This window comes from Ambystoma mexicanum, chromosome 5p, assembly GCF_040938575.1.
Source record: "Ambystoma mexicanum isolate Mex_15411 chromosome 5p, UKY_AmexF1_1, whole genome shotgun sequence".
In the NCBI taxonomy this organism is placed as follows: domain Eukaryota; kingdom Metazoa; phylum Chordata; class Amphibia; order Caudata; family Ambystomatidae; genus Ambystoma; species Ambystoma mexicanum.
The window spans coordinates 804,534,966-804,552,384 of NC_090930.1; the positions used below are offsets into that span (position 1 = coordinate 804,534,966).

A 17,419-nucleotide genomic window follows, 5' to 3' on the forward strand; every position below is an offset into this window, starting at 1 on the left:
ACAGGGGGGGGGGGAGGACGGAAAGGTGAGTGGAGGTGAAGGAGAAAAAGAAAGAGAGAAGTCAGAGTTTGTGTGGTGAGGACACTAGGAAGGGAAGGATGGAAGGCGGGAGGTTGAGTCTAGAAAAGGGGATGTGGTGAGGAGGGCACGACCCAGAGGGCAGAAAGAGAGGCAACTGGTCAAGATCTAGACCCCTGGAAAGATTATTAAACTGGTTAAAGAGCAATCTAAGAAGGGACCAGACATCCTGTAAGTGGATGTCAATCTTGGGAACCCTAGAATCCTATGCATGTTGAAGAGTCTGACGACTGGCATGCTATTAAATGACCTGGGGCATCTCGGGTGGTGGTGCCAGGTGTTTCATGAAATGCTAACCATTATGGTGAGACACTAAACAAAGTCAAGAAAGAAGTGCTGGCACTTAAACACCAACGACTGTGAGTGACTTTATCCTGCCAAGCAGCAGGACTGAGAACAATGCCTTTCAGAAAGACTGAGCAATTTCTGTTATGTTTTGTTTTGTGAAACCCACCTCGTGGTATGTTTAATCTGATCTTACTTTCTGTTTTGGGTTAGAAAGTATGCATTTGATCATACAAGTTGGAGAAAAAAACACGAATGCTTTAAAAATGAAAAAGTAGCCCTTAATGCTTTAATAGTTTGTTGCTCGTTGATGGCTCTAAAAGGCAATACATGAATGAACACTTTGTAAAACAGATTACTTTAAAATAGCTATTCATAAATGATGCTAATGGGAGGGCGCTGTTGAGGCTGAACAATATAGGCGTAGATTCTTGGGAGCATCCATTTTGTGAGTACAAGCTGAAGTAAGAGCACCAAATGATGGGCGTTTTTGTCGTACTTTGACCCCTGGACGAGTAATTCCCATCATATAATAGCCACTAAATGATGCGTTTTTGTCTTCTTTTAATAGAGAGACCTAGCGTTGTACTATTATGAGCACTGATACCTCGGGTGTGGAGCGCTATATAAATAAATAAACAAACACAGTTATACATGATACATTTTATGTTCTGAACGTCGGAATATGAATTCACATCTGTAAAGGGTGCTTAGAAAATAAGTACTACGTTTGTTGCCATTTTTCCCCAAATTTCAATTTTTTCACAAAAACGTGTACTTTTCCATATCTTCAAAATGTATGGAAATGTTACATCACTAGCCATAAACAGGTTGGTAAAGCTTTGCTATATTTGGTTTTAGTTTATGGATCTGGTCGGATCAGTTGCATACCAAATTTAGTAAATTTGTTCTAGTAAAGTGTCCTCATTGGTAGAGGGGGGGAGGATCGAACTACAGGCCCCAGGCCATGACCAATGTCCAAGTTGGGATGCTTTCGAAGGCTCAGTCATGATCAAAGGCCATTCCGCCAACTAAGTGACCCCTGACAATGGCTTCAGGGGATGGCCAATGCCCGCTACAGGTGGCTTGGGTTTGCTCAGACCGAAAGCTCTGCCCTGTCCAAACCGGCCACTGGGGATGTCCAGGGAGCATGTTCAGTGGAGTAATATTGTAGATGTCCCATTGAGTGGTTCAGGGATTGTCAATGTAGCCACTAGGCTTATTTGGTGGTTCGGAGCTCCCTTGGGCAGAGCCACATGCATTGCCCCAATGAAAGTGGGATGTCCTTGGCAAAGTGGCCACTTTCTGGCCATCCTTGTGGGCACTTTTGATATGACACTGCATACCATTAGAATTCCTTGAAATTCAGTTAAAATAGCATAGGCTAAATGGGCCTAATCGTTAGGTTTCCCTTTAAAAACATTGAAAGTCAATGAAAGAAAAATGTATAACGTGTCCTTACGACATTCTGGTTGATAAGGGGGATGCCTGTAAAACATCACTGTGCAAAATGCAGCGTTGAATTTGTACTTCCGATTTCCTTACTAGTTTGCCAGTTTCTGCAGAAACTTTGCTATTCTGCAATGTGTACCTTCCTGCTATTTTCTTTTGGTCTCACATAGCCATTGCTATTATATCATGCAAACTTTTTTAATTTACTAAGTGTGGATAAGTATCATTTTCCAAAAGAAAGAAATGAATGTATTTATTACATTTTCTTTACCTATTGGCATGGATGCTTACAAATGTTTGTATTGTTTTAGGGTTTTCTCTGCCTGCCCTACATGGCCTTACAGCAGCACCACCTCTTGTCTGATGTGAGCATTAGGGGATTTGTTGCCGGTGCTACCAACATCCTTTTTCGTCAACAAAAGCACCTAAGTGATGCGATTGTCGAAGTAAGTTCTTTTTTCCATATTGGTTGGATTTCAGTCTGGAAGTTATGCATTCTTCTGGGCATTCATTTTCTTGCTGTGTGATTGGTGGCCTATTTGTGAAATCTTTAATCTTAGCAAATAGGGTTTGTTGATTTGTGGTTCTCATGCCCAAGCATTAAACATAGGAAAGTTAAGCACTCTTGAGATATAGTCATCTCTATTCCTAAATGGGAGTACAGCTTGTATGTTGTTCACACCAGAAACCTGTAGCCAAGTTGCTATATTCCCAGGTCAATGGCGTATGTGTGGCTCTCACTTGCAATCGCAGCCGTGCCTCTTTATCATTTACTTGGTGTGGCACTTCTCTGTTGTGTTTCCTTCTAACAACTGAGAAAGTGTAAAACGTTGCTGTAGTTCTTGTTTATAGCAGAACTGCATATTTCTTTTATTTTTTTGTTGTGATTTTGGTTTGAAACAAACCTTGCCCAAAAACAAATTCATCATAAGAGGAAAAAAAGAGAAACATTACATTTCACAATAACAAATGAAAGGAAGCGCCCCCAATTTCAGCACGATCCTCCCCGCAATGAGAGACAATAAGGGACTCTCCCGTAATGGGAATAAGGCCAAGACAGAGTGCGGGTGAGCGTAAGTGGGAGTTTATCCAAAGAATAGGGCATGCAAAGAACTCTGCAACCTCCGAGAGCGCTCTGTCTGACAATAGCAAAGACAGGCGTATTTCTAATACAAAAAACGTCATCAGAACCTACACACTATAGGGGGCACAAGTTAATTGGGATTGGGTGGCGTCGACTAACTATAGGTGTTGCTGCAGCGTGGTTGGTCTTGGCGTGAGGACGTCACTGGTCAGCCTCGTGGGTTGGGTTGGGCCTGGCAGGCCAGCTTGAGGTCATCCGAGCGGTGTTGGTATGCTGGGGCAGCCTGTGACAAAGATGAATACCTTTCCTGACTCGTTTGCCCTAAGCCATGCACACTGCAGTTATTCAAGAAACGACATTTAAGTTCATCAATAAATCGCTCAGCAGCTTATCTGATAAAATAAACGCAACACATGAGGAATGCACCTCGTGAGAGGTCTGGTGGTTGTCGGTTGGGGTGAGATTTACCTGTGTCCTATTGACCGGTATTTTAGGTCGAGGGGCTGGGCTCTGGGGCCTGAGCCGAATGATACATGTCTGTCTGCTGCGTTAGAAGTTATTATATAAATGGGTCTCTGTGTCTTGTCCCAGCGTTGGGGGTCGTCTTTGCACGGGGTCATGATTCTTGGGGTGGTCTGGGGGGATTGTGGGATTTACGAGAGGGTGCTGGTAGATCTGTGGAGTCAAACGTGGGTTTATTACCGTGCTGTAAATAACACAGGTGGCGGGCTGTGGCCTTGGGTGCGGTACCGGGGCCTCTGACTCTCTGAAGCGGCTCCAGCTTGGTTGGGGGAGGTGAGGGAGCGCGGCACATGCCTTAGCTTCTTTATCTGGCAGGCTTCGTAGGGTGGGAGGGAGAATGGCCTTGCATATATTCACAAAGGTTTTTTCCTCGTGCGTTGCTGACTTTTGAATGCAGAACTTTTATAATGTTTTGCCTTATTTTGATCTTATTTAAACACACATCTATATTTCAATTTCGTTACACATTTCTTTAATACAGTCGGTCCGAGTACCTTTTCATTACATGGTATTATATCTACTACAGTGTTTAAGTATTTGTATACATTCGACGGTACATGAGGTAGAACTATATTATGGACCACAGAGATTGACGGTTGCCACTATGGGTGACTTAAAAGACATATAGGGGTTCATGTGTCTACATATGACTTAAAGACACTTTCTCTGTAATCTAGCAGCATTAGTACAGTCACATGTGAAGTCATATAAACATTTCACTTTTATGGCTAATTCATAGTTTGCAGATTCTGTTTAAGAAGAGTCGTTCACTAATACCACTACTTGAATTCATTTCTGCGTCGCCCTGGCCTTGCGGACCAGGTCACACGGGGTGCAGTATTACATTGTGGATAACAGATTGTTACAGTGTTAATATCTGGTGTTAGCTCGTACCCAACTTTCTCATGGGAACGCGCTCGCAGCGGAGCTGCCATGGTGCTGCGGCGGCAGAGATGCATGAAAGGCCCTCCAAAGGTGGGGGCCGCGCTACAGTGCGCTGAACTCACGCCATCTTTGCTAGACAAGATGGCTTCTAGGCCTAACTGAATTTTGGTATATGCAAGGAACGGATACGTGTGGGCAATGTCGTCGGCGGGTGAACCCTCCTCCACCTGGGCCCGGGTGGCATGAGGGGACGCCCACCGAGTCATGGTCCTCACCTGGGGAGAAGGCTGCAGGTGAGGAGGGCCTCGCGGCCAGTCCTCCCCTACATTTCCCCCCTTTCGTTACTAAAGTAACGAATTCTTTAGCTCTTCCAATCTTCTACATTCTTGTTCCTCTATCACTGCGTCATCCCATGCAGGTGTTCCTTTTCTAGGCATCCATGCCCTACATACCCCCCTCAAGCTCTCACCTCTTCTAGCATACTCGTCTGGTGTACATGTTAAATATATACAGTCACCAGTTTCTTCCAAGTCTACCCAGACCTCCTCATACCATTCCAGTTCCACATCTCGGGGTTCTTTGATAGTGGTGTGCCATAGTTTGTCTACTATGTACTTATCACGGTGCATAGGCACTAACTGGTACCTGGGAGTGTTATCTGTTCCTGTCTGTACATGTACTTCTTGTGTCGCCCTAATTGTACCACCAGAGTTGCCCATTGTCACCATCATCATTGCACCGTTAGGGACTGCGTTAGCACAACATCGGAGGCCCACCTGGCACAGGCAGAACACCACGAGGAGGAACACCACAACTGGTATCAAGAACTTCATTGCCATTCCAAGCCATGAGGGAACCCAGGAGAAGATATTGTCGAACCATGAGCTATCTTTAGCCCCACCTTCCATCTTCATCTTCTCTCCCAGGTTATGTACTGCTTCAATGACGTGGGACAGGGATCCATTTTCTGCGTCTTCAGAAGGTACGAACGTGCAGCAGGCACTCCCTATTTTTCGGCAAACACCTCCGTCGATCGCTGTTAACAGGTCCAGAACATACCTGTTCTGCATGGTCATCAGTCGCAGAGCTCGTAGTTCCACCTTTATTATGTTGAACCCTTCTTCAGTGTCATTGGCCAGCTGAATCAGTTCCCACCGTGTGATCTGGAGCCATTTTGCATTTGCTCTTGCTTGGACACTTGAAACTAGTGAGGCAAAAAATGTTTCCACGGAGCTGAACAGGCGATACCTGTCTGGGATCTGTGCCAATAAATCGGATGATGCTTGTGATATGTAGTTCGATGCTCGCTTGTTCCGTGATAGCTCCTCTTCCTTCCCTCCGGAGGACAGGACATAGAGGTGCGCTTTTGCAGTGGGAGAAGTCGCACCTTGGTTCACGTTTCCTTGCGTCCTTTTATTTTCGTCGACGTGACTTTCTGGAATCACCATTAGGGCCGAGTGCAAAGTGGCCATTGAGCAGCTGCCACTCCATGCCTGGGGAAGGTGCAAGTAAGCCTGATTCCCGCATACCCAGTATGTGTCCATTAGCGCTGCTGTTCCTTTTTTCATGTCTGGGATGGTGAGAGTTTTGTTACAGTTTTTATTCGTTCCCATTGCCACTTTTCCTTCTCCCTTGAAACATAGTTCGTTTTTTATTTCACTTTGTAGCTTGAAAGGTTTCTCCATCGCTGTTACCCATGTTAGTTTAGAGATGTGTTCTTTCCATATTGGTGTGCACGTTTTTTCCATTCACCGCAGCTTGTCTGGTTGGACACCTCTCAGTGCTTCCGCTTTGCACAGTACTTCTTCATCTTTCCATCTGTTTTCGGAAAACAGTGTCCCTTGTATTGCAAAAAAGGGTTCTTTAAGACAGACCACTCCAGACGCTTTTGAATAGCACGTTTTGTCGTTCTGTATCATTTTGAAAGAGACATCGTGTGCTTGGAAGGTGTTCTTTATTCTACACAGTGTGAGATGAAGGAGACATTGGGCATCCACGATGGGCAATTCTCTTGGCAACAACACTTTGGGTGTGCCTGATGCATGGGGGATGAGCGAACAGACATAACAGCTTTCATTGGTTGTCTGTTTAGCTGTTGCACTCATATCTGCATACCATTTATTTGCTTGGTGGGGGTGTCGTGGGTCTTCCATCTTGTCTAAGCCTAACCCATAATACTCATCATACCCCCTCCTACTTGTCTCTCTTCTTCGCCTACTTTTCTCCCTCCTCCTATACCTTTTAGTTTCGATAGGTGAAAAAATAGGCCCCCCTTCCTCCTTCCCACCCCCCTTTTCCAATTCCTCATATAGGAACTTGTGTTCTGTCATCGTAATTACTTTTCCATTTTCCTCAATAAACAACAAATCACTGTTTTGTATCGGGGCGGGAAGGGTAGTGGGGCTGTTATATATTTCAGGTAGGGACATTGTGTCATTTTCCATTTTTTTTTGGAAATTTCTTGATTGTGACAGGGCAGCAGTGGGTGTTGCAGTATAGTAACCCCATACAAAGTGTGATCCATCCCAGACCAAAAAATCACCTTCTTTAATATTCATACTTGTAGTTGAATTCGTCCCAGGGGCCAGGGTGATGTTACTCCCCCCTCCCCCCTCGTTCATCTCGATAGAGATGAACGCTATGAACCAATATGTCACCAGGCAAAATATTGAGATGAAGAACACAATAACACACATTGATAAACCACATTCGTATGAATATGTCAATCTATCTACTAACATTTCTCTAAATCTAACAAATCTATTAGTTGCAGGCTGCCCATTGGATGCCATGGTAAGTCCTGTTTGAAACACAAAAGTGCATTAAGTACAAGCATGTAAACATTTCTAACGTTGTGACGTTGTTTCGACAAAGTATGGGAGTGGGTGGGGGAGGGGGTGTGTCCACAGACAAGGTAATTTTACAATCATTACTATCCGTACATTATTTCATATATAAAAAAGGAAAGTGGAAAAAAAAACTTCTCCAAAACCAAAAAACCCACAAAAACCTTCAAAAGTTGTAAAAAGTATATATATATATACATATTTATTTTAGTACACTTGTGCGCCAGTCGCGTTCAATGTTCATCACTTAATGCACACAAAATTCCCATCATTCATTCTGCACAACTCCATTGTCCGCTGTTGCCTGTGCCTCATCCTGTACCTCACCTTCCACGGCGCTATACGCCCTGCGTACATCTGTCAAATGCACCCAATATCTCAGGCCCTTCACCTTTACCGCCGTGGGCGTGCAAAACACTACCTCATAAGGGCCATGGAAACGTGGTGCATTCCACCTTCTCACAAAACTTCTGACATATATGTAGTCGCCTGGCATCAGCTGTGACTGTTTGTCCGGCTGTGTTACTGCTTCTGTTGCATTTCCTTCCTCTCTTGTGAAGGGCGGGGCAAGTTGTTTTGCAATTACGCGCGCTGCTTGTGCTAATTTTTTCAAGTAGTCGGTAAACTCCTCACCTAATACCGCAGCGCTTCTGTGTGCATCAGAACGTTCACGGAGAGGCGAATGTGTTGTGTGCATTCTCCTTCCCGTGACGATCTCGTGTGGGGATAAATGATGGTCTTTGCTTGGCTGATTGCGCAATTCGAACAGGGCCAGAGGTAGGCAGTACATCCAGCTCTTTTTTAGGGAAAAACATAGTTTTGACAACCTGCTTTTCAGCAGGCCGTTCATCTTTTCCACTACGCCATTACTTTGAGGATGATAAATTGAACATAATTTGTGTTTTATTCCCAATAATGTAGTCACTTCCTTGAACAGTTCATTAACGAAATGAGTGCCGTTGTCTGAGCGAATCACGTCGCAAATTCCCCAGCGCGGGAATACTTCCCTCACTAAGAACTTTGCGGCGCTTTTCGCGTCAGGACGTGCACAGGGGCCCGCTTCCACCCACCTTGAGAAGGGACATACGACCACAATCATGTAACGAGCCCCATTGCACCTTTCTCCCATATCTACATAATCGATGTGGAGCTCTCTAAATGGGCCATTGGGTTTTGGTATTGTACCTCTCAGTGTGCGTAATGTCATTCCTGAGTTGTAAATTTGACATGTCGTGCATTCCAATGCCAGCCTAGTGATGTGTTCCTGGAGGCAAGGTGCAAACCAATCCTCTTGTATCTCTGCCACTATGTGTTGCTTAGCATTATGTGCAGGGAAGTGTAGTTGTTGAAAGGCTATTTCTAACAACGTAACTGGCATCACTGCTTTTCCTGAACTCTCTTGTCGCCACAATAAGTCTGTTGGTGATTTGCTGCATCCTCTCTTAGTCCATAGCAATTTTTCTTCTGCACTAGCTCCCTCTTGCAGCTCTAGTATTTCTTGTGTGAGCATCATGTTATATCCTGTCGGGACTTCTTGGCTTACTGTGTGGTGCAACATGTACTCCCCTACCTCACCTTTCTGAAAGTATGAAGCTTCTTTGGCGGCGGCGTCTGCTGCCGCGTTTCCCAAAGATACAAGATCTGTGTTTGTAGTATGGGCTTGGCATTTCACAATTGCCACTGCCGTGGGGTCTTGCAGTGCCTCAATCAATTCTTTTAACAATTCTGCGTGTTGGACAGGTGTTCCATCTGCTCGTCGAAACCCTCTCCGCCCCCACTGTGCCAGCCCTCCGTGTACTGTGGTCGTCATGTATGCTGAGTCTGTGTATATTGTTACTGCGCACCCCTTAGCTGCATGCAATGCTTCTATTAGTGCTATTAGTTCTGCTGCTTGGGCTGGATAGTGTGATGGGAGGCGGTATTGCACTAGTGTCTCATATTCATCTTCCTCTAATCGTACCACTGCCATACCCACATGTTTCTCTCCTGTCTCCATGTCAATCGAGGCCGACCCGTCCACGAAGTACACCTCTCCCTCGTTCAGGGCATTCTCAAAAACCACCTGATCCTGACCCTCGTCACCGGTGTATGTTGCACAGTTGTGGTTCTGCATGTCTTCTATTGTGCACGCCTCCGTGATGAATGTGGCTGGGTTTACAGTTTTACATCTTACTATATGGATGTTTGCACTGGACAATATTATCTCATATGCTGTGGCGCGTTGTGTTGTTAATGTGCTTTTTGATCGCTCTAATATTGCAAATAGTGAGTGTTCCACAAACAGTGTTACTGGACAGCCCATTACTATTGTGGCACTTTTTTCAATGGCGAATGCGGCAGCAGCGAGAGATTGCTCGCACGCGAAATGTCCTTGCATTACTGCGTCCAGAGTGCCGCTATAGTAAGCCAGTGGCTTGTGACCCAACGATGTCTTTTGTGTCAGCACTGCGGTCATCAGTGTTCCCTTGCAGTGTGAAAATAAGAAGAATTCGCGTCCATAATCTGGGTTTGCCAGAACTGGAGCGCTTGATATTAGCTCCTTCAGTGAGTTAAATGATGTGTTCATTTCTCCTGTCCATTCTATGTGTCTGTTTTCCTGTTGTGCTTCTTTAAGTGCCTGTAACAAGGGCCTTGTATATGCTGCGTAGTCTAATATCCAAGCTCGACAGTAGTTGCACATGCCCAGGAATTTTTGCATCTCTTTTACTGTTTTGGGCTCTCCAACGGCTCTAATTGCCTCTGCTCTGTCTGGTATGATCCGTTTTCCATCCTTTGATATTAGCTGTCCCAAGTATAGGACCTCTGTTAGGCAGTATTGTAACTTACCCTTATCCACCTTGTACCCCTTGTTGGCCAGTAATGTCAGGAGTGTTATTGAATCCTTTCTACACTCTTCCTCGCTCTGTGCACAAACCAATAAATCGTCAACGTACTGAATCACCGTACTTTCTACAGATAGGTTCCCTAGATCCTCATGTAATATCCTGTTGAATATGCTTGGGCTTTCGCAATATCCTTGTGGTAGTCTGCAGTGTTCAAATCTCCTCCCCCCTAGTGTAAATGCTGTTAAGTACCTGCTCTCTTCTGCTAAGGGGATCGAAAAGAACGCATTTTTTAAGTCAATAACTGTGAAATGAGATGCTGTTTTTGGGATGTTGCATAGTATTGTGGCCGGGTTCGGCACTAGAGGGAACTCTTTCTGAATCACATCATTGAGTGGGCGTAAATCTTGTATCATCCTCCAGGACCCTCCCTTCACCTTTTTGATCGGGTAAATGCATGTGTTGCATGGGGAATTTGAGGGCACTATTATTCCTTGTTCTAACAGTGCCTCTATTGTCTCCTTTATTCCCTCTTCTGCCTCGCGAGACAATGGATATTGTCTCACCCGGGGTAAAATTGCCCCTTCTTTCAGTTTTATCACCACAGGTTGAACTCCATGTAATAACCCTACATCATGGGGGCCGTTCGTCCATATGTTAGTTGGTATTAACCTCATGTCATCATCAAAAAATGTATGTGGTGCTCCAACTACTGCCATTAATTCAATTGGAGTTTCTCTGGCCGTAATCACGATGTCACATGGTATTGCTAGTTCCATTACTATTTCGCCGTCTGTCTCGGCGTCTGAAAAGAGCTCTTCATCTGACAGCTCTCGCAGTGGGATATTTGCATTTGTACACAGTACTGTACGCCATTCGCATCCTTCCATGTCAATCCCTATTACACATATCCTTTTTGCTGACACGTGTACTGCGTGCAAATCCAATGATAGCACTGCCCCAGTGGCTGTGTCGGGGCACACTATGGGGCGAAAGAGGAACTCAGCTGGGATCCTCCAATCCATTCTTTTTAGTTCTGGTACTATGAGGGCCAATGTTCGCATGCCCTCAATAAACACCTCCTCGTTTTTTGGTAATCCTCTAATTTCTGTGATGATTGCGTGGCCCTGCATTACTGCCATTATGCGTAGAGGACATATGCCCGGTGTTGAACATACTATGCCACTTTCTGTAAATGATATGGTCATGTTTAGTTTGCTCAAGAGATCCCTCCCCAGCAAATTAATTGGAGAGCGTTCATAGTACAGTAAGGGTGCCTTCACTGTTTTCCCCCCCACCGTTACATCCAATTCTTCTGTGTAAGGAATTTCAATTACAGCCCCAGAGAACCCCTGCGTCTCTAACGTCCTATTAGATAGCGGGAACCGGCCCTCTTTAATGCATGATTTCTCCGCTCCGGAATCCACCATGAATATGAATTGCGTGTCTCCTATCTGCGCCCCTATCAATGGTTCCTCTGATGCATTGTGGGTCGTAGATAGAACTGGACACGCAAGTGTTCTCTGTGGGCTGTCCTATGCGGGGTGTCTCATTGCCCCTCCCTGATCAAAAATGTTCCCCGAAACTACTGATACTCCGCTGTAGGGCGCGGGTGCGGGGGCTCCATTCGCTACTGTAGCGAAAGTGTTACCTGGCATGTATTGTATAGTGTCATTATTCTGTGGGTGATTTTGTGTTCTGTACTGATGTCCGTGTAGTTGTGCGTTACCTCTTTGCCCTGCATTTCCTTGTTGTTGGTGCTGTCCCATGGGGAGGCCGTATGGGCTCCCTGGGTGTGGGTGACCGTACTGTTCTGCCTCCTGGAACCCGTTGTTTTGTCTGCTTCTGCACTCCCTCGAATAATGTCCCCACCTCCCACAGTTCCAGCAGCTCCCCTGTGGACCTCTGGGACCCTGCCATCCATTTCCTCCCACTCCACCATACCCTTGTCCCCCTCTTCGGCCCCTGTACCCACCTCTACCCCCTCGTGGGGCCCACTCTTGCCACATTGGACCTCCGTTCTGCTCCTGCTCAGTCCACTGTCGTTGTCCTTGTCCTGCCCAATTTGCTGCTATTCTTCCTTGTATTGCTATTTGCCCCTCCTCTCCTTCGTCTCCCTCCCTCATGAGTGGGAGCCCTGCTACCGCTGCTGCAACCTTCACCAGTTTTGATTGTACCAACTTTGCCTCGTCTGCCAACCTTTTTTGTGCTACTTCCCTCTCTCTCTCTTTTATCCTTTTGCAATGGTGCACTATTATACTTTGGATCTCTGGCCACCCCTTTGCCTCAACGCCCGCTATTTTATCGAGTGCCTTCTGCACCTCTTTTGGGAGCCCTCTCTTAATGATAAAATAAAATAGAGATGTGGATTGGTGCCAGGGTGTGCCCGTTTCCGCTCTCCACATCTCCTGCACCCGGAGAATGTAATCCATAGCATCCTCCCCGTCATTCATTGTACACTGCATTACTGACTGTAAATCTGGAGTATCTGGGAACGTCTCCCGCAGCGCATCCCAAACCCGTGCCCGCACTGTATTAAAGGACGCTCCATCATGACGGTCACAATCTAATGTCACGGCCGGGAAACCAGCCTTAACCCATACTCTGTCTGCTTGATCTCCTACTGCTGATACTAGTAGGCTTTTCACATCGCCTACTGCCAGCGGTATGCCGGCAGTATGTTTCTCGAATGCATATATCCACTTGCTCGCCCCTCCGGACAACGGGGGCAATAACTTCATCAAATTAGCTTTATCCATCTGGGCCCAGGGTATATAGTTTGGTCTTCCTCCCCCTCTGTGTATTAGTGGAAGTTGTAATTTTCCTTTTAACGTTGCGCCCTCACCCACTTTGGTCGTCGCTGACCCCAATGACGCCATCCTCCCCACTCTATTCCTTAGTCGTCCCATCCACTCGTCATCTATTGTTCCTAGCGAGCATGCACCGTCCAGCTCCTCGCTTTCCCCTCCTACTGCCATACTCAACCTATCACTCTCATCTATTTCGCCTCGGACATCACATAGCAGGTCCTCTCTGATCCCTGTCTGCCGTGATACATCACCGATGCTCCCCTCTGGTGTTTCCACCTGTATTATTCTTGTCGGTTCTTCCTCAATTCTGAACAATATTTCACCCTTTTTCCATCCTTCCTCAATTTGTCTACTTTCACTTGATGTTCTGGATACACGTCCTGATCGAGTGGGAGTGCATGCTGTACGCTCACATATGTCTTTTATTCTTGAGAGTTCATCCTTTGCTATCGAGAGCCTCGATTCTAAATTGCTCGTTAGCTTTTCTATGTCCCCTCTCTGCGTGCTTGTCTGGGCACGCTCTCTAGTGCTTTCGTATGGTGGGGGGGCTGTTGGTCTTAGGGGTGTAGTAGTTGTAGGGGGAGGCACATAAGTAGGATCACTATACCCTGCTGCGGGGGCTGGTTTATGTAATATCGGGTACAAACTAATCACCTCCGCAGGTTGTTCTGTATTTAGCTGTTCCTTTTCCTCTCTTGGAATCATCAGTGGGTTATCTGTGGTGGAAGGTAGATCAATATTTGGTGCCGGAGCTTTGGGTGGGGGTATTTCTTCAAATAGTCTCCAGAGATCTAATATCTCCTTCCTGTTTTGCCACTGTTTGCCCTTATACTTGAGGCGAATGCACGTTCGTACCATATCTAGAACGCTTTTTTCAAAAGACCCCCCCTCAGGCCAAATCTGGGGCAATCCTTCCCCTTTTAATTCTGTTACCCATTGATCGTGGTATTTCTTGATTCGTTCAGCGTATCCCGGTAAGCTCGTACAAATATGTGACAAGGGAGGTTCTGCCCCCATATTCTAAATCAATAGCACTGACCGTGTTCACCTCCTTTACTTTTGATTACGTATAGATATGTCTAAGTATATTTTTATGGCCCAGACAAGAGCGGACTTCTCAATGATATCACGCAAGTTAAATTCACTACTAACATTCTTTCTTACTCGCCATTCCTCATTGTCTTCGCATCCCTGTTCAATCCCGCGCAATTTTCATTCACAATCAACCACCTACTAGTTATGGTCCACACTCTCTGGCACCCCCTCGCGATCAGTCGTTCTTCTTCACTATTCACACGGTGCGCGCACCCCTCACAATGCTTTCCCACTCACACCTCGCTTTTTTCCTCCCTTTCCTTCCTGTCCAGCTGTCCCTGTTGTTCTACTCGGGTAACTAGATACCCGTCTGCATGTGCCAGTATTTTTGATCCCTATTTCTGCTGTTTTCCCCCTTGTCTTGGTATTTTATGTTAATCAGTTCACCCCAGGCTCACTTTTAGTCCAGACCCCTACCCTCTGAGCAAAAGAATAGAAAGAAATAGCAAATACTAAAATATACTCTGTGTCTTCCCTTGCCAGACACTAATAACTTATTTTTCACTTCTTTATATATTCCCAGTACTAGTTTAGATAGCACTATGCGGCGCCGCCTTCCACCCCCTCTCGGAGCTAGGTTTCCGTCACTTCTACTTCTTCATTTACTTCTTACTCCTAATGGCCATATGCAAAGAAAAAGATAAAGAAATTTTCAAGACCCGTCTTTAGTAGACCCCCGTTATTCTTCTCCTCTACCTGTCCCCGTTCTTCTGTTCACAATTTCCCCTCCCTTCCCCTTTACGATCGCTCGCACTCGGTACTCACGTGCCCGTCTTGAACCGATAGTCTCCGAAACTGGGTCCGTCCAGGCAGTGTCACCGGTAACTCAACGGTCAGCCCCTGGCTCCGGCGAGCGGCACTCAAAGGGGATTTTTTTCCAATCGGGATCCCGTACCCTTTCTCATTGAGTGCGCACTTCTTATTGTGCCGGTCGCCGTTGGCGGGCAGCCTCCCGGAGCCGGCTCACCGTGCGTATCCCTTCTCGACCGGAGATTCTCGTGCCAAAAGGGGGTCGTTAAAAGGAGTTAGGAAAAATAATTTGGAGACATCACGCTATCGGGGTCACCACTGAAAGGAAGCGCCCCCAATTTCAGCACGATCCTCCCCGCAATGAGAGACAATAAGGGACTCTCCCGTAATGGGAATAAGGCCAAGACAGAGTGCGGGTGAGCGTAAGTGGGAGTTTATCCAAAGAATAGGGCATGCAAAGAACTCTGCAACCTCCGAGAGCGCTCTGTCTGACAATAGCAAAGACAGGCGTATTTCTAATACAAAAAACGTCATCAGAACCTACACACTATAGGGGGCACAAGTTAATTGGGATTGGGTGGCGTCGACTAACTATAGGTGTTGCTGCAGCGTGGTTGGTCTTGGCCTGAGGACGTCACTGGTCAGCCTTGTGGGTTGGGTTGGGCCTGGCAGGCCAGCTTGAGGTCATCCGAGCGGTGTTGGTATGCTGGGGCAGCCTGTGACAAAGATGAATACCTTTCCTGACTCGTTTGCCCTAAGCCATGCACACTGCAGTTATTCAAGAAACGACATTTAAGTTCATCAATAAATCGCTCAGCAGTTTATCTGATAAAATAAACGCAACACATGAGGAATGCACCTCGTGAGAGGTCTGGTGGTTGTCGGTTGGGGTGAGATTTACCTGTGTCCTATTGACCGGTATTTTAGGTCGAGGGGCTGGGCTCTGGGGCCTGAGCCGAATGATACATGTCTGTCTGCTGCGTTAGAAGTTATTATATAAATGGGTCTCTGTGTCTTGTCCCAGCGTTGGGGGTCGTCTTTGCACGGGGTCATGATTCTTGGGGTGGTCTGGGGGGATTGTGGGATTTACGAGAGGGTGCTGGTAGATCTGTGGAGTCAAACGTGGGTTTATTACCGTGCTGTAAATAACACAGGTGGCGGGCTGTGGCCTTGGGTGCGGTACCGGGGCCTCTGACTCTCTGAAGCGGCTCCAGCTTGGTTGGGGGAGGTGAGGGAGCGCGGCACATGCCTTAGCTTCTTTATCTGGCAGGCTTCGTAGGGTGGGAGGGAGAATGGCCTTGCATATATTCACAAAGGTTTTTTCCTCGTGCGTTGCTGACTTTTGAATGCAGAACTTTTATAATGTTTTGCCTTATTTTGATCTTATTTAAACACACATCTATATTTCAATTTCGTTACACATTTCTTTAATACAGTCGGTCCGAGTACCTTTTCATTACATGGTATTATATCTACTACAGTGTTTAAGTATTTGTATACATTCGACGGTACATGAGGTAGAACTATATTATGGACCACAGAGATTGACGGTTGCCACTATGGGTGACTTAAAAGACATATAGGGGTTCATGTGTCTACATATGACTTAAAGACACTTTCTCTGTAATCTAGCAGCATTAGTACAGTCACATGTGAAGTCATATAAACATTTCACTTTTATGGCTAATTCATAGTTTGCAGATTCTGTTTAAGAAGAGTCGTTCACTAATACCACTACTTGAATTCATTTCTGCGTCGCCCTGGCCTTGCGGACCAGGTCACACGGGGTGCAGTATTACATTGTGGATAACAGATTGTTACAGTGTTAATATCTGGTGTTAGCTCGTACCCAACTTTCTCATGGGAACGCGCTCGCAGCGGAGCTGCCATGGTGCTGCGGCGGCAGAGATGCATGAAAGGCCCTCCAAAGGTGGGGGCCGCGCTACAGTGCGCTGAACTCACGCCATCTTTGCTAGACAAGATGGCTTCTAGGCCTAACTGAATTTTGGTATATGCAAGGAACGGATACGTGTGGGCAATGTCGTCGGCGGGTGAACCCTCCTCCACCTGGGCCCGGGTGGCATGAGGGGACGCCCACCGAGTCATGGTCCTCACCTGGGGAGAAGGCTGCAGGTGAGGAGGGCCTCGCGGCCAGTCCTCCCCTACACAAACTACACACATCTTATACAAATCATATATTTCATTGGATCCAGAACACATTACAAAAGTTTTTAAAGCTAAAATCAATGACGCATTGTCCCCCCACATTAATCTACACCAGAATAAATTAGTCGAAGTCATTATCACTTAAACCCTTGACTTTAAAAAAGCGTAACCTACTACTATAAATAAAACGGACAGTCAATAACCCAATGTTTCCTGAGAAATCAGCATTGTAACAGAATCTACAATTTATTTGGATACTCAATACTTCAGAGCCCTTCCAAAGTTTTGTCCTGTCCCTACAATGCAGCTGGTGCAGTCTAAAATGTAAGTATGTGGCACGTATTCTGCTGCATGGGAAGCGTTGGAGGTATGGGGGCAAACTGTCATGTAAATTGACAACTGTCTCCACCTGAAGCGGGCCTTGAAGGAAATCAAACAGAGCTCATGCCTAATAATTGTTTTAGGTATTGCAAGAGATAGACCCTGAACTTCCTTCCACAATTTTCCATGAATTAAATTAAGCAGGGTCCCCACATCCAGAAGACATATGTCCAAACCATACAGCAAATCCGGCTCAATCTTGGCCAAGTAGAAACATAGAATGGGCAATATAAAATATTTACA

General features: G+C 46.1%; 1 protein-coding gene across 1 annotated transcript in view; it reads left to right on the forward strand.

Annotated features, from left to right (window-relative positions):
- The window catches only part of AVL9 (AVL9 cell migration associated), a 933,501-nt gene that overhangs the window by 725,110 nt on the left and 190,972 nt on the right, over positions 1–17,419 (forward strand). The window contains exon 11 of the mRNA XM_069613227.1: positions 2,127–2,261. Coding sequence (XP_069469328.1) covers positions 2,127–2,261 — 135 coding nt within the window. The remainder of the gene's footprint in view (positions 1–2,126; positions 2,262–17,419) is intronic.